The sequence below is a fragment of the Mus pahari genome, chromosome 14, assembly GCF_900095145.1.
Source record: "Mus pahari chromosome 14, PAHARI_EIJ_v1.1, whole genome shotgun sequence".
Lineage (NCBI taxonomy): Eukaryota > Metazoa > Chordata > Mammalia > Rodentia > Muridae > Mus > Mus pahari.
Genome location: NC_034603.1, coordinates 80,507,393 through 80,532,040, shown reverse-complemented (window position 1 = coordinate 80,532,040; position 24,648 = coordinate 80,507,393). Strand labels below are relative to the sequence as shown.

The window sequence follows — 24,648 nt, the reverse complement described above, 5'->3', positions numbered from 1 at the left end:
TGCCTCTGCCTCTGCCTCTGCCTCTGCCTCTGCCTCTGCCTCTGCCTCTGCCTCTGCCTCTGCCTCTGCCTCTGCCTCTGCCTCTGCCTCTGCCTGCTGGGAGCCTGGGATGAAAACTGCAGAGGATGGCCCTGTCACCCCTCTCTCCCAGGAGTCCATCCTTACAGGCAGCCCCTCCCTTGGCTGCTTGCAACTTCTAAGCCACATCTGAAGGATTCAGAGAAGGAGAGAAAGGACCAGGGAATAGTCATGTGTCTGAGGCTGGTTAGTGACCCCACTGCACCCGGTCTTTGAATTCTAATGTTGAACCGTGTGACACCATAGTACCAGCATGAAAGAAAGCAGGCCCTGGACCCACACGAAGGTGAATAAACCAAGTGCTGCTCTATTAAGGTAGAAGAGGATGAGACAGGCAGCGGATGGTAATCACATTGGCCTGGGGCCGGCAAGAGCTTCCTGGGATGAATGTAGGCTGAGGACCTGTATTTGCCTTAGTGGGTGCATGAATGGGGCTCTGATCTTCAACCTCTGATCCCTGGTTCAAAACAGAGACCTTACAGAAAGCCCATGGTTGCTCCTTCATGCCAAGCTGGCCTCTCCATCCTGTCTCTTTCTTCAGAACCCCCATGCTTCAGCGAGTCCTCAGTTCTGAGCCCGAGTCTAGCACCGAGGAGGCTCTTAATAATCATTTGTGAGTTGAATGCCTGAGCACAACCCCAGGATGAGTGAATTTTATTTTATGCGGTTTATGCAGAGGAGAGGGAGGATGGCTCTGAACAGCTCAGAAAACTCTTAATTATCTGAGTTCTCCCAGGCAATGTCTCCCAAAACAAGTCCCCACAAAGAGCAGGCTTCTTCATAAGGTGTTAACTGGTGGTGTTTAATACAAGAGTCCTCTTGTCAAACAAGAGGAACAGAGCTTGGCAGGTTTCTTCACTGCTGCGGATCTGAGGCTGTGGAATGTTCTGGTGGGTTTCTGACCCTTCAAGAGTACAGTCAACACCATTACGTGGTGCTACATGAGATTTTGATCTTATGATTTTAAAATAATGGTTGTGTAGCCTAGGGATGTAGCTCAGAGGGAAAACATTTGCCCAGCATGCCTGAAGCTCTGTGTTTAATCCCCCACCCCTCCAAAAAATGGCTGTAGGATAGAGGCATAACTCCGTGGTAGAGCATTTTCCTTAGGAAATGTGAGCCCCGTTCACTCCACAGCATTGGAGTGGTCAGTTAGGTATGACTTCGTGTGATGAGCCCCAACATTTGCCACAGAACTCTTCTTAATGTTTCTAGTGCCCACAGCAGTGTCTCCAGTGACCTCTTAGTTGCTTCCTCATCACTGTGAGAAACACCCAACAAGAGCAAGGTGAGAAGGAAGGACTCCCTTGGCTCCCAGTTGGAAGGACTACAGTCCACTTTGGCTCCCAGTTGGAAGGACTACAGTCCGTCTTGATGAGGAAGGCACGAGCCTGAAGCAGCTGGCCAGGTTGGGAAGCAGAGAAAGATGAATGAATGCTGGTAGGAAGTGGGGAGAGAAAGACAGACAGAGAGACAGAGAGAAATTCACAGAGACAGAGACAGAGAAAGACACACACAGAGATGGAGGTAACTGAGGGAGAGAGACAGAGAGCAGGAGAAGGAGAAAGAGATCCCAGGAATCCGGCCCATGGAGTGGTGTTGGGGTCACTTAGGGTGGATATTCCACCTCAGCCTAATCTAGAAGCCTCCTCAAAGGCATGCCTGGAGGTTTGCAATTCTAAATCCTGGAGAGTTGAAATCAAGATTTTCACACTCGAACATGGAATTTCATCTGGAGATGCTGGAGAAGAACGAGGAAGGAAAAGGTTTCCTGAGTGTGATTCTTCACCACACTGGGAGTGTACTGGCCGGTTTTGTGTGTCAGCCTGACCCAAGCTGGAGTTATCACAAAGAAAGGAGCCTCCCTTGAGGAAATGCCTCCATGAGATCCAGCTGTAAGGCATTTTTCTCAATTAGTGATCAACAGAGGGAGGTCCCCTTGTGGGTGGTGCCATCCCTGGGGTGGTGGTCCTGGGTTCTATAAGAAAGCAAGCTAAGCCAGCCAGGGGAAGCAAGCCAGTAAGGAACATCCCTCCATGGCCTCTGCATCAACTCCTGCTTCCTGACTTGCTTGAGTTCCAGGCCTGACTTCCTTGGTGATGAACAGCAGTATGGAAATGTAAGCTGAACAAACCCTTTCCTCCCCAACTTGCTTCTTGGTCATGAGGTTTTGTGCAGGAATAGAAACCCTGACTAAGACAGGGAGGCTCACCCTGGTCTAGGAGAATCTGTACTGAGGTTTTTGAGTCATAAATTACCCTGGAAAACAAAGTGTTCACCCACTGGAGGTCTTTAATTTCTTCTCAAGTGAACTGTAGTCTAAATGAGCCTCAAAGGTCTGAATACCTACTGTAATCAGGAGTGAATGGGAACAGCATGAGCCACTCAGATGAAGTTGGGGTTGCCTCTAAATCATGGCTGGCCATTCATCTGTGGTGGAAAGAAGTATCATGTTGAACAGTTCTACAGCAGAGTCCAGATCCAAGTGTCACTTGGCTTCTACAGTGGGGAACTCAGCATCCAGGGACCCCTCTGTCCTCACAGGAGGAGTATGGAGCCCTGGTCCCTGACGATGGAAGCCCCAGCCTGCCCTTCTTTCTCTGGCCTGCTTCCTCCTGTTCTTCAGTTGCATAATGCAAATGCAAGTTACATTTGATTGCACCTTGCAGGGTGATGGTTGACCTGGACCCTGGTTAAAACCCTCCCGAAGCAAACTCATCAATAGCTGGTCATCAGTCTTAGACAAGTGAGAAGAGTAGAAAATTGGGGCTCAGCAGACATGGCTGCCAGACATTGTATGCACACCCCAAAAGTCAGGTAACTTTTATGGGGCTCTAGCTTCTTATTTTTAAAGATTGATCATATTTACATTCCATGGTGGTTGGAAGGTTAATATTTGAAAAATATGAAATACAGTACCAAAAAAACTAGCAAGTTACTCCACAGCCACACCTGCACCCCCAGGCCGTTCCCTCCATTTCCTTTAAGATCTTACTCTGAAATTCTTAACAGGGATTGAAAATTGGAACTGTGCAAAAGATTGGATAGACAAGATTTATTTTCCCATATTGGATAGTCTTAACTGGGGCATGTGCCCTAAAGTTTGTATTAGCGGGAAAGAGCTGATAAGGGTGAAGAAGCTCCAAACCAGGGACCGACTGTGCTGCAGGTGTCGTGGTAGGCGGTGTGGGGAATGCAGCCTCCCTAGGGAGGGTGTTGATTTGAGGCTCCTGCAGATCGGGGTCTGGGATACCAGTCAGAGTGGATGCCCTGTGGCTGACTTCCTTCCTTGATCCACTCTCACTTTCCGTAGAGATGGAGAGGTGCATCCTGTGCTGATGGAGTCAGCTGTGCAGACATCCCAGGCTTCCTTTAAGTGACTTCACAGTGGGGGAGACTTCTTTAGCACGTGAAGGAAGGATCACTGCTGGGGTGGGTAGGCAACTAAAATTGGACACTGGCTGTGATTAGCTGCCCTGGGACTGCTCCAAGTCCCCCCAGAGACCAAAATTGTCTTTGTCTTCATGCCCCAGGCCCACTTCTGAAACAAGAGGAAACTGCAGACTTGGCCATATCAGATGGGCTCTCTGCACACTGCAGATGGTTTCCACCCCCCTTCCCCTGATGTCTTTCCTAATCAGCACATGCTCAGGTGTCAAGTGCCATGAAAACTCCATAGACTGTGAGATTTGTCAAACTAGAATCTCAGCAGAACCCCTTAACCAAAGAAACTGGAGGCTTATATTCCTCATGTACCTCTGACAGATTCACCCAATGGCTATAGATGTCTATCTTATATACATGTGCACACACATAAATATGTGCTATGTACACGTGTGGATACATATGTATTTGCCTTTCTATATCTATATAATAATCTATATAATGTATCTAAACATACATTAACACTATAGAGATAGGCACATGCAAATATTGATACTTACATATATACATGTATATACATATATACATGTCAATAGGTATATAAACATGAATATGAATATAGATCTGCATTTGTGACATATATACATTTGATAGAACCTTCTCATCAAATACTTAGTATGTAGTCTACATACCCAGCAGAATTCATGTCGGCAGTGAAATCTTCTTCTTCTCTCTGTTTTGACAGGGTTGTTTGTTTGTTTGTTTGTTTGTTTTGAGATCCTGTTTTTGCCTACACTAACTATCCCTAGAGTGGGAATTCCTACCACAAGGTTTGTGCAGGTAGCTAATGATGAGCAAGGGCTTCTCATAAGCTCCTCCTGATTGGTTCTAAATCTACAAGGTTACATTCTGTTTCTTTCTATTTATTTTACAATTATTTGTTTATTACTTTGCTGCCAAGGGAGGAGTGCACATGTGGAGGTCAGAGGGCAGCTTTTAGGAGCTAGTTCTTTCCTTCTACCATTCGAGTCCTTCATCAGGCTCAGTGACAGACGCTAAGCCACCTCACCAGCCTGCACAGCACCTTTGCTTAAATGCCACATGTAGGTTTGATGTAGCTCCTCCATCCCTGGCAGTTTTAGTGTGTTAGCTCTGCTGGCCTCCTTTGTGTTCTTGGCTTTGTGCTCCTGTTGATGTTAATGATGAATGGACAACAGCAGCCTTGCTGGCTTCATTCCGCCCATCTCCTCTCGGGACACATAAACCCATTGTTATACACCTACTGAGAACAGTCGGTTGGGCAGTTATGAATTCATTTCACTGTGCCCTGATGTCACCACTTTTTAAAAATCGAGTATCGGCATGCCACTGTGAGAATTCAGAGCCCGAAAGCAGCCCAGACACGTGGGACTTAATTTTTCTCCTTTCCTGTTCTCCTCTCAGATAAAATCCAATCAAAAGGATGTTGTTCATTGGAAATGTCGCCGAGGATGAAGCCGCGCTGGCTTTTCTTCATCTACACTTCCAGTGGTTTGCTTGGGGAAATCTTGAGCCAGACTTAATACTTGATGCATATATTTTTTTCTGTTTTGCGTATGGTGGTCACCAACAGTTTATTGTGTAAAGAGGTGTACAGTTTGTTGTGTGGAAGTACACATGCATGTTCAGGCTAGAGGTCAACCTCAGGTTCTGTTCATCCTGGTTTTTTTTGGGGGGGTACGGGTAGGGGGAGGGTACAGGGTCTCTCTCTTGGATCTGGGGCTCACCCATTATTAGCCTGCTTAACCATACAGACCCAGGCATCGCCTGTCTCTGCCTCCCCAGAACTGGAATTACATAATGCGTGTCACGGTACCTGTGGATTTCAGGACTCAAACTCACAGTTGAGCTGTAAACACTTACTCACCGAGCCATCTCTCTAACCCAAGAGCTTTTTTTAGTCTGTATACCCCGTCTAACACTTTCCTCTTTAACATCTAGACATTTGCTTTTCTTCTGGGATCTCCAGTATTTACTGTAATTTCTCCAAGGTTATTTTCTTATTGCTGGCATCCACAATCTATTCCAGGCCTTTATAAGATATCTCAGTCAGTGTGTACAAAGTAGATGCAAACGAACAGGAATAAATCTGGATAATAGCACTTTTTAAGTATGAGGGGAGTTATGTCTCCCACACCGGGTAAAGGCCAGGCAGTTGTCAGCCTGGGAATTCCCGGGAGATCAAATGACTGGTTAATGGTGCCAGATATGGGTCCCATCTCTTGGTGCAGGCCTTAGTTCCATTCTTAAAGTGGCTGCCATAACATTAATGCCACCACTGTACCAGTAGACATATCCTGTCAGGCAAGTCACTTTGTAGTTCACGGGGCTCACATCGGAGTCTAGCTGATGATAACTTGTCTCCCCAGTAGCATCATACATCGTAGCGCCTTCTGCATCCCCAGTAGCATCATACATCGTAGTGCCTTCTGGCATCCCGAAAGCCAGCCAGTTAGGCTGGGGCTTCAGGGCCAGTACAGCCTGATCTCTCCATGTTCTGTGGTTCAAGTACACGATAGCTTCAGGAAATATAGAGGTGTTGGAGGGAATGAGAATGGATATAATCAAAATATATGCATTGTATAAAATTCTCAAAGGATTAATAAAATACCATTTTTTAAAAGGGAAGATATCCTGGGCTCCATCTTCTCCTTCCACATACAATCAGATTCATCTCTTTCGAAACATACAAACTATCTTACCTTTAAAAAGAAATAGCAGCTTGTGTAACTATTGTGTGACTCTGTTAGTTTCTAACGAGAATGTAAAATGAAGCATTTTTTTGTATGTGCCCTTGAGTCTCAGAAGTAATCCCGAGAAATGGGGTTCAGATATATGGAGCTGGTAGCAGTGGGCACAGCAAGAATGCTAATGAGGGTCTGCGCAGAAGAAACAATCTGAGACTGGTGCTGGGCACAGCAGAGAGAACAACACGGCATCCTCAAGGTCCCTGTGTCTCCAGGGCTCACCTGAGTGCCCGGGACTCTGGAGTTGGCTGTGTAGATTGCTATCCATGGGACCAGGACTCCCACACACTTCTAACACTAGAAAAGCTAGGCAGTAAGCATGACACTTCCAGCCAGTAGCGGTTTGATCTCTTCATGGTCTATGACCTCCATAGCTGTCTGAGTTCTACCCCTCCCCCAGTTCCTCTGGGTGTTGGGATCATGCTGGACAGCTCCCCATTAAATGCCCTGTCCCTTGAAATTCAGGGTTCCAGAAACTATCTTCACCTTTTGGTGGCCCATCGGTTCCCCTTAAGCCTTGAGTTGACGCCATTGTGCAAGTCTCTCAGACTTCACCTTGGCACGACCAGCAAGACCATGTCTACATGGGGCCACCTTGAGGAGAAAGAAGGCTGGCTGCAACCTGGCAGGCCAGCACCAACAAACTGTGGAGAGGAGCTGTGGGAGGCAGGGGGTTTCTTTGCCCCCACTGTAAATCTCCCTGTGAAATACTGATACTTGTAAGAAAAGATGCCCTTCCTTACCCCCAGACATGTTTGGGTCGCTGCCTCACCTTAGGATAGCAATGCAAAGTAGTGATGGAGGCTTCATATTGTTTTCCAGCCTGGATTCTTAGCATGCTGGGATGCAAGTCAAGTCCAGGGCATGATAAATGAACCTGGATCTTAGGTTATTCATCATCTTGAAGGAACTGCCAGGGTCTAATTTTATTCAAGAGTCCTCCAGGGAGGTTAAAAACAAATCCTTTCTTTTCATCTTCTTCAGGCCAGGGCTATAGAAATTACAAAACCATAAATGAGTCCCCCTGTTCCAACACATCTAATAGTCATTTAATGATCCCTCACTGTGCCACCCAGAGGGGCTGTCTGTGTAGTCACAAGGCTCTGACCTTAGGCTGCCGTGTGTGTGTGTGTGTGTGTGTGTGTGTGTGTGTGTGTGCAGTGCATACATTGTGTATTGTGTGGAACAGATCAGAAAGACAACCTTGACTGACATTCTTCAAGATAATTCTTTATTCTAGTCCCAGATTTTCTAGCTATAGTGTAACCATGTTCTCTGTCACACCCCCACAGTAGGCTTCAGTCTGTCCATTTCAAGTCGCCCTATTCCACCCCTGGGGCTTGTTGTCATTGCTAGTGGTGGCAGCATTTGCTGGTGGTGGCCGTGTTTAATATTTATGAAGCCTCCCCAGCAAATGTTAGCTGTTGCCTTAATCTTAATTGAGGAGGCCGAGCAGCAGCGGCTCCCCCTCATTTCCTGTGTGGCCTTTGTGTTGACATTTTCTGGCCATAAGTTCTAGATCTAACATGTTGCACACTTAGACTGAAGGCTCAGCTGGAGGATGAATTGCACACAGTGGGAAGACTTAAGGGCAGGACCTGAGCTGTGGCTTCACATCAGCACACAGAGGAGACACTGAGCCCTCGGTGACTATGGGCCCTGGCATTGTTCCCGTGGGAAGCCAACTGAGGGGACTATTCCTGAGCAGTGTGAGCCCCATGTAGAGTCCAGAGGGGGATATGACAGCTCTCTAGTCCTTGTCCCTGGTCTCATCACACTGGGATGAGAATGTTCCATTTCAGAAGCCTTGGGGGAGGCTCCATTTAGGAATCAGGAGGGCATCCCTCCTCTGATGTGAAATCTGCTGGCACCATGACCCTGGTCCTTCCACCCTTCAGAAGTGGGAGATGGAAACTCCTTTCCTTTCTGCACCTCTCAGTCTGTGGTGTTTTGTTAGAGCAGCCCACTACGACTAAGACATCTGTCAAAGCTGAAGTCACACAGCTGCTGATGTCCAGAAGACTGCCAAGAAAGACTTGCAAACTATCCATGCCCTTAAAACCAAGGGCCAGTGGAGCCTACAGCAGGAAGAAAGGACACTTTCTTTTTCCTTGACTTTGATACCATCTACTTAGCTTTTTTCTTTTACCATGTACTTAGCTGCCTAGAATGTTCTGGAATACCCTGAACTTTTGTTGGATGTGCTGATCACTGGGAGCAAGAGAGGTGGAGTTTCTACAATGTCTGAAGCACCGCTTATGAGCCGTAGTGCATTTTAGCCAATTCTAAGCGCCCCGAGGTCAGTTTCCATTAACAAGACCACTCTGTAAGGAAAGCCACATCACCTGCTTTTCAATTCTGTGAGAACCTTAAGTAATGGAGTGGGAGCCAAGGTTGGGTCTGTTTTGGTCAAAGGCCCTACATTATTCTTTCCCCCCCTCTCTCTTTCTCTCTCATTTTTAAAAAGTTCTTTGAGAATGTTGTATGGTCATTTTGATGGTATTGACCTCATTGCCCAACTCCCCCCAGATCAATCCTGCCTTCCCTACCCACTCTACTATTTTCATCCCCCTCTCCCCATTTAAAAACCCCATCAGAAACAGTTTGTATTGCCCATGTACTCTTGGATGTGTGGTCTTCATTGGAGGGTGCTTTACCCACCAGGGACCACACCCCTAAAGAAAACAGACTCTGCTTCTCCCACCAGCTATCAAATGGCAATAGCTCTTTAGCTAGGGTGAGATGTCATGCCTCCCCTCCCCCCTCACATATGCCTCCCCCTCCCCCTACACTCACACACGCTGGGGCTGGGATTTTGTAGCTCTTATGCATGTCTCAATTACTGTGAACTGATTTATGCAGCTTCTCTGAATTTTCCTTCCAGCCACCCACCACCTGTGGCTCTTACAACGCAGCTTTCTGACCCCTCTCTCGCCATGATGCCTGAGCCCCAGTAAGGATACCATACCTGGCAAGAGGCAGGCAGCCGGCCTCATTCCTGTCCCAGAGGAAGGCTGTGGTGGCTACAGCAGCTTCAGTTGGTCGTTGCTCAGCTTGTCTTCCAAGGGGCCTCCCCTGCAGCCCAGCCAACCTTACCAGTCCAGGCAATTCATCTCCTCTCTTTGTATGGAACTAATGGCAGCCGCTTACTAATGATATTCCAGGCACATGGGCATCTTGTCTTAATTACCTTCCTCATTTGCATCTCTGGTGGAACACCTGGGGGAAGAGATCAAGTTTTTTAACTCCCCCCCCTTCCCCACCATAGGTTCCCTCCTTCCATCTGTGATTCTCTAATCTACGTTCTTTCTGCACACGTGATCCATCTTAGCTTCTCGTCCCACCGACTCCTGTGGATCACTTGCGATCTTTGACCACAGCAACAGAAACCTTCCCTCCCTCATTCCCCACCTCTCTCCCTCTTCCCTCCCTCATTCCCCACCCCTCTCCCTTACTCAGTCTTGTGGAAGCCGGAGCTAGCATTGTGTCTCCCTTCTTGGGTCTGCCTGCAAGAGAACAGGAAGGAACGGCATGCCACTTTGGAAACCATCACGGAAAGTCGTCTCTCTAGTGGGCGCCCCCCTCCCCCGCTGGTGGCCTGCCTTAGGTGCCTAGCATGCTGGGAGATGAAGCATTCATTTTGTAGGGAATGGAGCTGTAGAAGCTGGTCTTTGCTGCCCACAGAGCCATGCCACATCCACTGGAAAACAAAAACAAACAAACAAACAAAAAACCGTGACCCCAGGCAGCCAACTGGGTATCAAATGGCATTCTGGGAATGGTAACAGATGGTGGTGACATGGCTTCAAGGCCAGTCCCCACCCCACCACAGCTGGGTCACTTTGCTCAGCCTTTGTCCCATCCCATCAGTGAGGGTGCTTATGTCTAAGTGCTGGGGCTTTGTGCTGAGCCCCTCTCCAGGGTTGGGGGTGGGGCGGTGGGGATAATTTTGCTTATTAACTTATGTGCCATTGCTTTAGGCTGCTCTGTGATTTACATTAAAATGACTAATTAGAAAAGAAAAACATTAACAGAGGAACCGAACAGCTGTTGTTTATGGCTTTAAAATACAATATTCCTCCCAAAAGGGAAAAATGCAAGACTGGGGTCAATAAAAGGCTTAGTCCCTTCCCAACTTTTGACACCTGCCCCAGCTGGCCAGAGGTCCCCGGAAGATCCTTGTCTCGAAAATTCAGTGTCACCGATGGGAATGGGTTGGGCATCTCAGGTGTGTTGGTGTAACCCCTGGCAGAGGACAACTGTTTAGTAAGCTCCGGGTGGCATTAAGTTGAAGGCTGGCTGGGGGCAGCAACTTGTTTTCTCATGAGTGTAGTGTGGGCGATTCTGCAGAAAGAGGCTACTCAGAACCTTGGCCATCCTCCTTGCAGCCTGCCTGGGCGGCAGCTGACACTCGGGTAGTAAGTCCACCCCTGCCTGCCCCCACGGAAGCTTCAGACACATCAGGAAGATATTAACATCCCATATGTCTAGCCCCTAGGCCTGGGATTGTGGCTTGCGCTCCTGGTGGGAACATCTGGAAGAGAAGAGGTAGAAGACATAGCTGTGGGGGCCCAAACTCTGGCTCTCAGAACCAGAACGTAACTGAGACAGCACCCTGTCACTTTTGCCCAGAGATGACAGTCCCTGACTATAATTCACGTATAAGCCTGGCATACTGAGGGTAGTCAGCCCCCCACCCCCACTTCCTAAGGAAAAGAACTCCAAAGGATGAGGGTTTTGAAGCAAGGCCCTAGTGGGAAACCATTAACATCATGGAGGAAACACTTGACAAGTGGGGAACTGGAATTATATAGACTGTTGTGAGCCACCATGAGGGTACTGGGAATCAAACCTGGGTCCTTTGCAAGAGCCACAAGTGCTCTAAACCGCCCGAGCCATCCATCCCTCTAGCCCCATGAATGAAGTTTGAATAAAATCAGTTTTGAGGACCAGGTGTACAGCTCATAGGTAGAGGGCTTGCCTAGCATCGGCAGGACCCTGGATTCCCTCCTCAATGGTAAAAATCAAAATCAATATGGAACAATCTGGTGGCCCTGGCCTTGACTTAGCTGCCTTCCTTCCACCATGGCCTGCTGTTATATATAGGATGTGTTCTGGGGATCCAAGGCTAAGAAGCCCCCATGCAGCTGTGCGGCCTTAGGCAGAAACCCTCCCCTCCAAGCACGTGACTTCTTCAGACGCTCCATATTTCCTCGACTTTGAAATGTCCTAGAACTCTCTACGCTAGGGTTAAGATATTGGGTGAGAAAGCAGAATTCCAAATTCTCAAACAGGTGACTTGCAACGACACAAGGAGCCATTGATGTCTTAGCAGGGTTGTTAGGCTTCAAATCCCAAGGATAGCATCTTGCTGAACCATACTGGGTCTCAAGTGAACTCTGTCCCTGTGTCTTTGACCCCCCTCAACTGAACAGAGCTCAAAGAAAGAAACAAGTCATTCACAGGAACAGTGAATCCTGAAGAACACCAGCTCCTCTCACTCAGTAGACTGTGTCTTTCTCATTCAAATAAAATAAAATGTCCCAGTGTAGCCCAAAAAGCCCTTGGTCTTATCCCAGACAAGTAGGAATTCTTCCTGCTCGGATCTCAGGAGCTTCACCTCCTCCACTGGAGGATGTTACCATGGGTACCAGTTCTTGCTCTGGTCCAGGAGATACAGGTGCAATAACATCAGGGTGGCTTGTCTCCTCCAGGTGTGAGACAGACATCGGTTAAAGGAAAGGTTCTAGCTTTCTCCTGGCTTCTTGCATGGATACAGTTCAGAGGCTGGCATGGTGGCAGGAGCCTCAGGCATCAGAGAGACTTTGTCTTTAAAAAAAAAGGAGAAGAGAGGAAGAGGAGGAGGAGGAGGAGGAGGAGGAGGAGGAGGAATAATGCCTCACAGATATACTCAGAGATTTGTTTCCATGGGAATTCTAAATCATATCATGTTGGCCATCTATATTAGCGTTTGTTTTCTCTCTCTCTCTCTCTCTCTCTCTCTCTCTCTCTCTCTCTCTCTCTCTCTCATACACACATCAAAGAGGAGGCAGACTGGAGTTTTTGAGGCTGTACTATAAATATCACTGTTACATTGATTTTCTGTTACTTGCAGCCTAAAGCAGCCCTACCAGATACACGGATGGCAATCTATGTTCCTCATTGGACATGATTCCTAATCTCTGCGTCTTTGTCTATTTCAGAGGGTCTTGCTGTTGGCGTAGGATTTGGAGCAGTAGAAAAGACTGCATCTGCTACCTTCGAGAGTGCCAGGTAAGCCATCGATCGCATCGCATGGGGCTTGGAACGTGGGCCTCACACCCCTCTGGTCTCTGCACTTGGCACCTGGGCCGGCTGTTGGCACAGGGTTGCTAAGCACCCTCAGCCTGTCTAGAGGAAGTTCATGTGTGAGTGAAGTACTCAGTCGGAGAAGCAGGCTTGTGCCGACTTTCTCACGGGAGGTGGCTCACGGGTAACCAAGGAAACCAAGATACAGTTGCATGCTGTACTTAAGGGCATGAGATGTATAAAGACTGAGGAGAAGGGTTAGCATGGGTGGTGATCGATCCATGCTCTGAATGGCTCCTTCCTTCCAGAAATCCTTTTCCCCCGTCAGTGGAGTTTCCTGGTCTCCCCATTTTTAGACTGCCTTCCCAGAAGGCTCCCTTGCCTGTTTCTCACACACTGGCCCAGTCTTCAATGTCAGCATCCAGAAGTCTGTCCCTGAAGCATCCTCTCTTCATGCCACACACACTCCCTGGGCATCCTCTGGGCATCCTCCTCCATCCCCGTGGTGGATTTTCCATCCACTTGCTCGTGATGCCCGTCTCCAGCTCCAGCCTAAACCTGAGCTCCTTCCTCCAGGGCCGCCCGCCTTCATGTGTCTCTGCACATGCATCTCTTTAGCTTTACCGTCACTGTCCTTGGGTGACTCTCTTGGGGTCACCTTCTACCCTCTCGCCATCCGCCAGCCAAGCTAAGCCCACTGTCACCGTCGCCGTCCAATTTTCCCTCTCCTTCTCTAGAGCATCAGGCCTTCTTCCTCTCACCTAATTCATTCACATGATGTCATTCAGACCTCCTGTGGTAAGCCCCGCAAGGCCCACCCACACTTTCGTAGCTGTGACCTCTCCGTCCTCCAGGCTGGAGGTCAACAGGATCTGGCCTCTCATCTGAGGGCCACAATCACGGCTGCCTCTAGAGGACCAAAGTTACAAGGACAACTGGGAACGAGGATGGAGATGGCTGGGGATGGTGAGCGTTGAGGGAGTCTAAGGTACTCGCTGTAGACACCGGGATTCACGAGTAACTTAAGGGCTGGAGAAATAGCTCAGTCCCTAAAATGCCTCCTGTACAAGAATGAAGATCTGGTCCCCAGAACCTAGAGAGCAGAGAAGCTAGGCAATGTGGTACGTACTGACAATCCTGGTTCCGAGGAGGCAGAGACAGGAGGATCCCTGGGCCTAGCCCTCCAGCCAGCCTCAGGCCAAGGAGGCACCCTGTCTCAAAAACAAAACGGTGGACAGTGGCTGGGGAACAACAGCCTGAGGTCTTCAGGTCTCCACACGCACGGGTACACACCATGCACACACAATTCAAGTCAGATGGGCCAGAGTACCTACCACTGCATTCAGATGGTCCAGCACCAAGCTATTCTCTCCCCATCCCACACCCTGTACCCTTCCTGCGAGGACCAACCCTGTGTCTACTGGCCAGGGATATCAGGGGGAATTTCCCTTGTTAACCTTTTGCCATCTTTGCACAAGTCCTTTGTACACAACTGGAGGACCGGGGCCACATCTGTCTTCGTATCTGTGTCCCCAGATGCAGTAGAGCCCTGTGGGTTAAATGCCCTCACTGTCTAACACTAAGTCTATGTGTTAGGAAGTGTGTTTGTTCCATGAAGCCCCAACCACGCGAGGGGCACTGGCAGGTTCTAGGTTGAAGTGTGTCCTGGACTTAGCTCCTTCCTCTTGGACTAAGCCATTTTCACTGTAGCATCATGGTGAGAATGATGCCTTTTGTAAAAGTCAAATGAGACAGTGAATGGAAGAAGGGAGGAAGGAAGGGAAAAGAGGGAGGGAGAGAGGGAAGGAGGGAGGGAAGATGAAAGGAAGAAAGGAAGGGAGGAAAAACAGTCGAGAAGGCAGGCAGGCAGAAAAGAAGGAAGGGAGGGAGGGCCTTTAGAATGTAAGGGATATCACACACACACACACACACACACACACACACACACAAAGAACCAAGGGCTAATGATGATATCCCACAGACTGCCCTGCTCCCAAGTCCTGGGATAGGGCAGGCTTGGCTCTCTACCCCCCCCACCCCCCGGGCAGAGCCAAATTGGACTTGACTTCATCAGACCATGAGACCCTCCAGGGTCAAACAGTGTCCCTGGGTCTGAAGCCCTGGGGAGGCAACCTTATGAGAATTCAAAGGCCAGGCTCTCCCAGAGCATGAGAGAGCACATGAGCCCCATGAGATCAGTGTGCCTGTAAATGACAGCCAAGCCCCAGGCACTGTCGGGTGGCACCACACCCCCATGACATCTTGATATCAACTCCAATATCCCTCTCATGGGAAGAAAGGTCATGGCCCGTGAGTCCGTGAGAATCTGTCCCTTTGGCTGCCACAGTTGCAGGGAGGAGAGCCTGATGATCTGATGATCTGATGATGGGGCAGGAGATAGTGATGTAGAGGCCAAAGCAAGCCCATGGTCAGGCCTTCTGTCTGTGCAGTTAAGCTCGAGGGAGGTGACTTCTGGTTGTCTTGTCATATGGGGCCTTTTGGCCTTTTGAGGATGGAGTCTAGCAAAGAGGGTTGTAGGAGCATCCTTATGCCATGAGACCCTCCAAGGCCCCACCTTGGATTATCACCCGAAACTTTCAAAGGGTACGTTACAGTAGGTCCAACCCCCACTTGTTAGTTCTCTCTTTGTGAGGAACGGAGACTGTAGTCAACTGTAAGACAGTAAACACAATCATGGTTCTTAAAGGAGTTGCTGGTGAAATCAAGATGTAACCAGTGTTGGACAGGGCAGCAGGAGGTGGAGTGTGGTGGCTGTGAGTTACACCACTGAGCTGGGGACTCTGCCACTGCCCCCTGTCTGTTCCCAGGCGCCTGAACTCACCCAGTGCTTCATCTAGGGTCTCCTGGAAGCTGCGGATTCCGAGTCTGAGCTCTCTTGATCTACATTCATTCATTCATTTATTTATTCATTCACTCATTCACTCACTCACTCATTTGCTTATTCATCCATTCACTCATTTACTCATTCACTCATTCACTCACTTATTCATTCATTCACTCACTCACTTATTTGCTTATTCATCCATTCACTCATTTACTCATTCACTCACTCACTTATTCATTCACTCACTCACTCATTCACTCACTCACTCATTCATCCATTCACTCATGTACTCACTTATTCATTCACTTATTCATTTATTCACTCATTCACTTGTTCACTCACTCATTCACTCATTTACTCATTCATTCACTCATTCACTCACTCATTCATTCTCTCATTTAGTCACTCATTCACTCAGTTACTCACTTATTCATTCATTCACTCATTCATCCATTCACTCATTTACTCACTTATTCAATCATTCACTCACTCATTCATTTGTTCACTCATTCACTCACTCACTTGTTCACTCACTCATTCACTCATTCATTCACTCATTTATTCACTCATTCACTCACTCATTTGTTCACTCACTCACTCATTCACCCATTTACTCACTCATTCACTCATTCATTCACTCACTCACTCATTCATTCATCCATGTGTACCTCAGCAGGCACTAGTGCACTCCCCACACTGTTCCAGCTGCTGAAAAGAACTCAGTTTGTATAAAATTCTTCCAAGAAGCATGGAAGGTACTCTGAGCCTTCCAGTAACAGGGTAAACTCAGCTGGCATGGATGGGCCTTCTCAAAGGAACCAAAGAGCACCAACAACGGCCATGCACTAGCAAAGGGGGCTCTAAAGCCAAAGTGTTGAGTGGCCCCCAAGCCCAGGAGAGAATCAGTGCATGCAAACATGGCCTTCCCCACGGGGTTGGGGCTAAGACAGCCCAGGTATACAGACCAGGACCTGCATTTATAAGGGGCTATAGAATGCTCCATGGCCCAGGAACTTGCATGGGGAAGGTCCTCCTTCCAGGACCTCAGATGGAGAGGGGGTTATAAAGCAGAGTAAAATATCTCTAAGTATCAAAACCGCAGGCCCACACTGCTCAAGGCTGCAGAATACAAATCACATACCCTATCTCATCCTGGAGGCCAGGAAGAAATTAGCCACAAATCCATGATGCCTCAAGCAGGCACTTAAGTACAGAGAAGAACTAAGTGAAGGGGCTGGGCAGATGGCTCAGTGGTTACCAGCACTCTTCCTGCTCATCTAGGGGACCAGAGTTAGTTCAATTCCCAGCTCCTGTATCAGGTGGCCTGTCACTGCTTCTAACTCCAGCTCTACAGAACTCAGGGATCTCTTCTGGCCTCTGTAGGTACTCATCCACCCACCTACACACACACACACACACACACACACACACACACACACACACTCACACCACAAGTAATAGTAGTAGTAATAATAATAACAATAACAATAATATAACTGTTTTTAAAACACTGAAATCGGTTAAGAGAATAAATTAGCACCACATTTTATATCACGACTGCAAAACTACAGCTGTGAAAAAGACATCAAACCCTTATGACCAGCCACCTCCAAATGGCTCTGTGTTCTCAGAATCAGACTATGGGAGACACAGTCCAGGTCAGGCCAGCGAGACTGCATATAAGGTTGGGATCCCAGAGACATCAGGGGAAATTGACAAACCTAAATCTGCCATGCCTTGTAGTTAACGGGATTGCCTCATTGAGAAAAACGTACCCTTTTACGTAGACACTGAGAGCCTGGAGACTGGGGCCTGAGGAGATGGCTTGCTGCTGAAAGTGCGTGCCATGTAAGCAGGACAACCTGAGTTCAGACCCCAGGAGCCCACATAAAAAGCAGGGCAGGGCGCCACACGCCTGTCATCCCAGAGCTGAGGGCTGGAGTCAGCCAGTGCAGCAGACAGTGAGAACTATAGGATTGAGAAAGCACCCGAAGGCCACCTCTTACCTACAAGCTTGCCGACACACAGAAGACTTGGCAGCTGGACAGGGGGATTGCGGCGTGCATCTGTCCACTCTTGGAACTTCTCCACATAGCTAATCTAAAGTAAATGGTCTGCGGTGGCAAAGATGAGGGCGCTCTTTAACGTCTAGTGAAAAACAGTAATACAAGAAGCCAGGAGATTTGCAGCCAAACAGGAAGGTCTGAAGAAACCCAGACAGGGAAGTCTGAAGAGACCCAGTACATAGGCTAATAAAAAACAAAGCAGCCGCTACAGCTTCAGCAGCCCCAAAGTGGGGGAGCCACAGAAGGAACAGAGGCGCAGCTCATGAAGAGGGGAGCGGACTCCAGGATAGTGTGATAGGCGTGCGTTTGTGTGCTCCTGGCAGCATGAACTCTGAGTGTAAAAGCAAAACGGTCTGAGCTATGAGGAGAGAAGCTGTTCCTCAGTCCTGTGGGGAGCACCATGTCTCCTTCTGAGGCTTGTTAAGAACATGCCTGAGAAGTGAATGGAAGAGAACAGACATTGTAGACTTTCATATCCTGGGTAATCCCTTCAAAACAAAAACCTGAGTGTGTTTTTGTGTGTGTGTGTCAGTGAAGCCATGCGCATGCATTACACAGCATGTCCCTGGAGGCTGGAGGTCAACCTCAGGATCAGTCCTTGTTGTGTGACAAAGCTTTTCCTGGGGAGATAAGACACGCCTATTCACCCCAGGGAGGGAGCCCACAACAGACCCAAAAGTACAAATACTACCAAAGTCCAACTTGGTGAATCAGTGAGTTTTATTGGGGATCACTTAGAAAAGCATGGGTAAGGGGTAACTTACAGGAGCAGAGATGACTTAATGACAGCTGCATCACCAAGTTCCACCCCAGCGTTGGTGACAGCTCACAGAAGCTGGGAAACCTGGAGCTCACTGCACAGCCTGCAGGCAGAGCAACAGGTCGGAGAGTGTCTTTTCCAAGTGACTCTGGTTTAAACCTCTTCCAGGCAGCTTGGCTGGTTTCTGTTGCTTCCAGGCAGCTGATCTGGTCTCTCAGTCTTTGTACAGATCTTCTCCCCTGAGCCTTTTCTTGACAGCTCAGCTTCATTCTTTGCAGCTCCCAGAGCACAGGAAGCTGAGCTTTTATTTCTTATGCTGTCAGGGAGGGGCCTAGTGAATCTGGTCAGTTTTAGGGACTTCCTGCAGCTACTTTTGAGTTGTTTACCTTCCTGTTTTAGGTGCTTCCTTGCCAGGTAGAATAATTCAGTCTCCAAGGAAACCATTCAACAGTCTCACCCTTCCATTTTGAGACCGTCTTGTTTGTCTTTTTCACTGCATACACTAGGCTAACCTGCCCACACACTTCCAGGATTGTGCCATCTCTACCTCCCATCCTGCCAGAGTCATGCGGGGATTAGGAGTGTGCTACTATGTCTGGCTGTATGTGTGCTCCGAGGAGGAGTCACACCCAGGTCTTCAATGATTGTCCCACCCGAATGCCCCTCCCCCACCCCAGTCCTCTTTCCAGCCCTGAAACCATGTCCTTTTGAAGCACCCATGCTTGATTGATGCCGTGCCACAGACTCATTATCGTCCAGGCCATTATCATCCAGGCCAAGTGCTCAGACTTCAGCGTGATACGGTCGATCATCATTAACAGAAGCAGCAGACAACATAATTTGTGAGTGGGCATTTAAACCAGAAGCAGCATTAAAATCAGCCTAATATAAGCTACAGGGGAGCGATGGAAACCAGAGCATCTAAGAAAACTCGGAACAGGGCGAACCTTTCACATTTGGACTGTGAAGGTCAGCTAAGCATAAGGGCAGTCAGCTGGGGATGGTGATGCCAGGGATACCCAGGAAGCGCCCAACGTGTTCTCAAGGCGGATGGACAGAGTCGATCAAGATAGACTCCCCTAGTGCTCAGGAGGGAAGCTGAAAGGATTCCTGGGAGGCAGGTTGAAGACAAAGCACATCCCCCACACAGTGGCCTGGTCCCCACCCAGCCTGGTGCAGACTCGGGACAGGGGTCCAGAGGTGCTGGGCAAAGCCACCTGGCTAAACTGGGATGGCTTGGGAAGGTGGGAAGGGGACGCTGGAGCCATGGGACGGATTCCACCACAGAGCAGAGTGTTTGCTGACCTCCAGTGCAAACTTCAGTAACCCTGAGGAAAGGAGGAGAGGAGGGAGCCCTGCTGGAGAGAAAAGGGAACCCCAGAGAGGTGGACACAGACCGCAAGTGTCCTTAGTTTAGGAGGACAGTTGAAGATCAGGTGGCAGGGAGCCACAGGTGATTCGAGTGACAGTGATGGAAGAAAGAGGGAGGAGCTGCTATGAATGGGGTGGGGGGGGGTTGTGACTTCAGCACAGGCAGACAGCCGCCCCGCAACAGAGATCGCAAAAGGTCTGCCCCTCTCTGAGGACGCTGGCAGTTCCCAGCCACCCACTCCAGGAAGCAACTGATGTTCTGCAGAGTTCTGTGTTGCTGATGCAGATGCCAGATGCCAGTGAAGATAGATTTGTTATGTGTGGGGGTGGGTGGGGTGCAGAGTACAGGAGTCCTGGGATCAATCTCGGGTCATCGGTCTTGACCACAAGCACCCACTGAGCCACCTCATGTCCCTCAGTTCAGTTTTTACTTGATTCTGGCTTCCAGTGGTGAGTGTTCCCGCCCGTGGAAACACTCACTCACTCCGGTCTAGGCTCGTCCTGAAAGGTGGAACTGTCCTAAAAGGGAATAGGATGCGAAAGGAAAATGAAGCCAAGGCAATGTTTACTGGTCAAGGCTCAAAGTTTAATAGCCGAACTCCGTTTAAATAACATGGAAAGATTCCCGGCCCCCTCCTCAGTCTTTGATGGTGCCGGCGGCGGTCCGATCTTAGGCAGGTCTAAGGATCAAGGCAGGGATGAATGTCTGTTGGCGTAGGTGGTCCAAGGATGCTGCATTCTGAGAGATGGGGGGGTGGGGGTGGGGTGGTCCTCTCGGTAGGTGGGTCTGGTGGGTCTCAGCGCCTGTAGGGGGCTGGTGTTTTGAAGGAGAGTGATTAGTGTAACAGCAAGGTAGGCTTGGTGGCAATAAGGAGCTGGGAGACCCCAACACAGTGGGTTCTGGGTTTGCCATAGTCCATGGGGGGGGGGGGGGGGCGGGATGTGAATATAGACACAGCTAACCAAGTCTGGCCCAGCACCAGTTTCTATAAATGAAGGTTTTCTTGAGACACACATTCACCAATCTCTTCACATGCTGTCTCTGGCTCCTTGGCTACGATGACTGAGTGAAGAGTTGACATAGACTTCTAAAGACTGAAAATACTCTCTGACTTTTTACATAAAGTTCATGGACTTAGACATAGTGGACACGGCCCATAGCTTTTACCCAAGTTCATCGCCAAGCCCTCACTGTCTCTCCGTGACCATGGGTACTATTTGCAATGCATCTCAGAGGGAGAGAGTCTCACCTCTCGCCCGCAATTTTAACCACCACCAACGGAGAAGAGATCAACACAAAGTAAATGTTACAAAAAAGGCACTCTCTTCCACTCTCAGCAGTTCAGGTTAGACAAGACACAGACAGGCAGAAAACAGCCAGCCTAGAACAGGTGTGTCGCTACTGCCACCAGGTGTCTACAGGCTGCTACTGCACCTCATGTCACCCAGTGTCCTACTGGATCAGCTGCAGGGATCAAAAAAATCAGCGCCCAGGGGGCATGTGGTGGTATAGACCTATAATCCCATCCTTTGGGAAACTGAGGTAGGAGGGTTTATATAAGTTCAAGACCAGGTGGGCCACATGTAAATTATCGGATGAGCTAGCTACCTCGCCAAACTATGTCTCAAAAAGGGGGGTTGGAGGAAGACTGGCCAAGGGTATAGCTCAGTTGATAGATTGTGTGTCTAGCACGCACAGGGTCCCGGGATTAATCTCCAGCATGGAGTAAAGTTGGCATGGTGGGCCACATCTGTAAATCCCAGCACTTGAGAAGAAAGGAAGATGAGTTTAGTGCCTTCCTCGGCTGTGTAGTGAGTTTGAAGTTAGCCTGAGACACGAGACACTGTCTTTAAAAACAAAACAAACAAACAAACAAAAAGCAAAAACAGCCAGGCAGTGGTGGCGCACACCTTTAATCCCAGCACTTGGGAAACAGAGGCAGGCAGATTTCTGAGTTCAAGGCCAGCCTGGTCTACAGAGTGAGTTCCAGGACAGCCAGGGCTACAAAGAGAAACCCTGTCTCAAAAAACCAACCAACCAACCAAACAAAAAATAACAAAAAACCAAAACAAAACAACAACAACAACAAAAAAAAAAACCCAAAACCTGTCCTCTGAGTCAGGAAGACTCAGCCAGGCATGAGCAGTCTGTGGGCCAAGGGAAACACAGCTTAGCTTAGTGTTGCTTTCTGATCTGGTCCCTCCGCGGTTTCTTTTGGCTTCAACCACAAAGAAATGCCGAAGCCCGTATGTCCTTGGGAGTCGAATGATTAAAGTGGTTTTCCTTTCAGAAGTATCATTAAGAGGAGACCACGCCTCTCAGCCCTCACTTCAAGGTACTCATAACTCAAACCAGCAGGGAGAGCGAAGGAATCTTATGCTTAAAAATCTTGTGCTTTGCACCCGTTTCGAGCTTTGGCGAGGGGGCATGTTTCTAGCCTGTGATTTCCTGGACTGATGGCTCGGACGGGTATCCGGCTGCAGGGCTGTGCAGAACAGGCAGTGCTGGCTGCAGATTGGACCATGCGCCTTGGACAACCCACACACGAGCATCCCCTGGTTGCATGCACTTCATGCTGCATGTCCTGGCCGGCTGCTGGCGCCCAGTGTCCAAGCACTTAATCAAGGATGTCTGCTGGGTTAACTACCACTTTCAGGGCTACTTGCTTTGTTAAGACCAAGTCTGCGTCTGATAGCACATCAAAGAGAAGAGACCATAAACGGCCTACATCTTTTGAGCTATAAAACGCAAATGCTGCTATATGACCAATTGTGTGGTGTGGGGGTCAGAACACACTCGTGGAGTAGCGACGGCGGCGCTGTTTTCCTAGCTCACCGAACATCTTCTAAGGAACAGCCTGAGATAGCTGCCTCCCAACAAGCATCCACAGAGCAGTGTGTGCGCTTGCCTCTATGGGCACCAAGATCGCCTGCCTGTTAGGGACATCCCAGGGAGACCCTCTCTGCCCCCGGGTTGTTGATCTGGAGCTCTCCCTGTCCTCTGTCTCAGGCCTCCCTGGAAGCCTTCTCTAGGCTGAGATATGGCTGGTGAGCTAGCATGAGGGGGTGCAGGCACCGGGGCGAGGTGATGCCTTTTACCCTGTCGGCCCCTCTCCTCACCACAGCCCTTCACTCGACTCCCCTGCTGCAGGCCTTTATCTGCACCCAAAGCTCTTGTTCTCCGTTTCACCTAAGCGAGCCAGCCTTTCCCCCGTGGAGCTGTCCTCTCTGGATATCCACCCACAATCCTTGTCCTTCAGTTTTTCCCTTCCAGGCCAGTGGCGTTGGAGAATGGCCCACAGCGCCACCATGTGGTAGTCTGGCGTCAAGACTCACTATGAGGCAATAGGGGAGAAAGGCTCCAAAAAGGCCACTGAGGTGCTTCTCTGAGTTGCCTCACCTCGTGAGGTTTAAATAGAACTCTGAATCGGTGTTGGGCTTAAATAGAACTTATACCTACATTTACTCTCTCCATAAAGCTAAAGTCTGTCTGTCTATTAATTTTTCTATCTTTATCTTCTGTTTATCTCCTTCTGTAGGAGTTGGTAAACATTCCCTAGATATTTTGTAAAATAGCTTTTTTTTTTTTTGATCTCCCTGCTATCTGGCTCTCAGCATTTCCCACCTCGTTTACCTCATCACAAAGTAGATTCATCATCCTTACTCCTTTCCAGGAATTAAAATAGAGCGCGTTTGGGTGATGCTCTGCGGAGAGACCAATAGAGCAGGAAGCCATAACAATCAAGGAGGCGTGGGGAGGCCAACCTCAGAGACCCGTTTGCTATTCTGGGTCATTGTACGGCACGTTCAGTGTTGTAGTAACTTTAATAAGATTCATTTGTCTTCTTTTGTCTGTGTGAGCGCTTTGCCTACGTGTGGTTTTGTGCACCATCCCCACAGAGGTCATAACCAGAGTCATGGATGGCTGTGAACTGCTGTAAGGTTGCTGGGAATTGAACCGAGAGCCTCTGTAAGAGCAGTCAGTGCTCTTAGCTGCTGAAGCCCCACCCCCAATATATTTTCGCAAGTCTTGGATAGTGGAAGAACTGGGTAAGACCTGATGTCTTAGTTAGGGTTTTACTGCTGTGAACAGACACCATGACCAAGGCAACTCTTATAAAAGATAACATTTAACTGGGGCTGGCTTACAGGCTCAGAGGTTCAGTCCATTATCATCAAGGTGGGAGCATGGCAGCATCCAGGCAGGCATGGTGCAGGAGGAGCTGAGAGTTCTACATCTTCATCTGCAGGCTGCTAGCAGAATCCTGGCTTCCAGGCAGCTAGGATGAGAGTCTTAAAGCCCACACCGACAGTGACACACCTACTCCAACAGGGCCACACCTTCTAATAGTGCCACTCCCTGGGCTGAGAACATGCAAACCATCACGCCTGATTTGACCACAGTTGAGAGGGCTCTTCCTCATGGACCATCTCGGGTAATAAGGCATGAGGTTACTCACGCATCCTCGTGGTGTCCCTTTGATTCCCTAGGCTCCCTCTTTTTTTGGGGGGCGGGGGGGAGGGAAGTACCCTTGCAGTGGAGAACTGATGGGGCTGTAAGTGGTCTCCAGAGACAAGCTTGCTTCTGAAGTTTTGTTTTTTTCAATTGATGCTTTCAAGCAAGATTCTAGGCAGACTAGATCCCCACTCCCCATGCACAGTGCCCTCTCTGAGCTTGGAAGGAAGTCCTTGACTGAGTCTAGGTGAAGCAGTGGCAGAGCACACAGGAGGAGCTCCTTGACTGTGGTGAGGGGAGGCCTGGACCTAGCTCTTCCTGAGACCCGAAGCTCTTCTGTCCTAGTAGAACTCCCTCTCAACCTGGATGTCCCTGCCTCCACCTGGGACAGCAGAGAAACCACTCGGGATCTCAGCCCCGGCTTTCCACTCAAGGTTACTCTCCACTTACCCATCATGGCTATCTTCCCCTCTACTTAAACTTCAAGAAGATCCTTTTCCACTCCAGTGGTAAATCTTGAAGCCTAAGCGAGCCTTGTAGGTCTGCCCCAAGTGTGCTGTAGAAAACCTGAATTCAAAAGAGGTTCATAAAACATCCGCAGAAGTCACCCATCA

General features: G+C 49.0%; 1 protein-coding gene across 3 annotated transcripts in view; it reads left to right on the top strand.

The window, feature by feature from the left end:
* Slc39a11 (solute carrier family 39 member 11) overlaps window positions 1–24,648 on the top strand; it is a 420,215-nt gene that overhangs the window by 342,742 nt on the left and 52,825 nt on the right. For all 3 annotated transcript variants that reach the window (XM_029545678.1, XM_029545677.1, XM_021214003.2), the window contains exon 7: window positions 12,452–12,521. In XM_029545678.1, coding sequence (XP_029401538.1) covers window positions 12,452–12,521 — 70 coding nt within the window. The remainder of the gene's footprint in view (window positions 1–12,451; window positions 12,522–24,648) is intronic.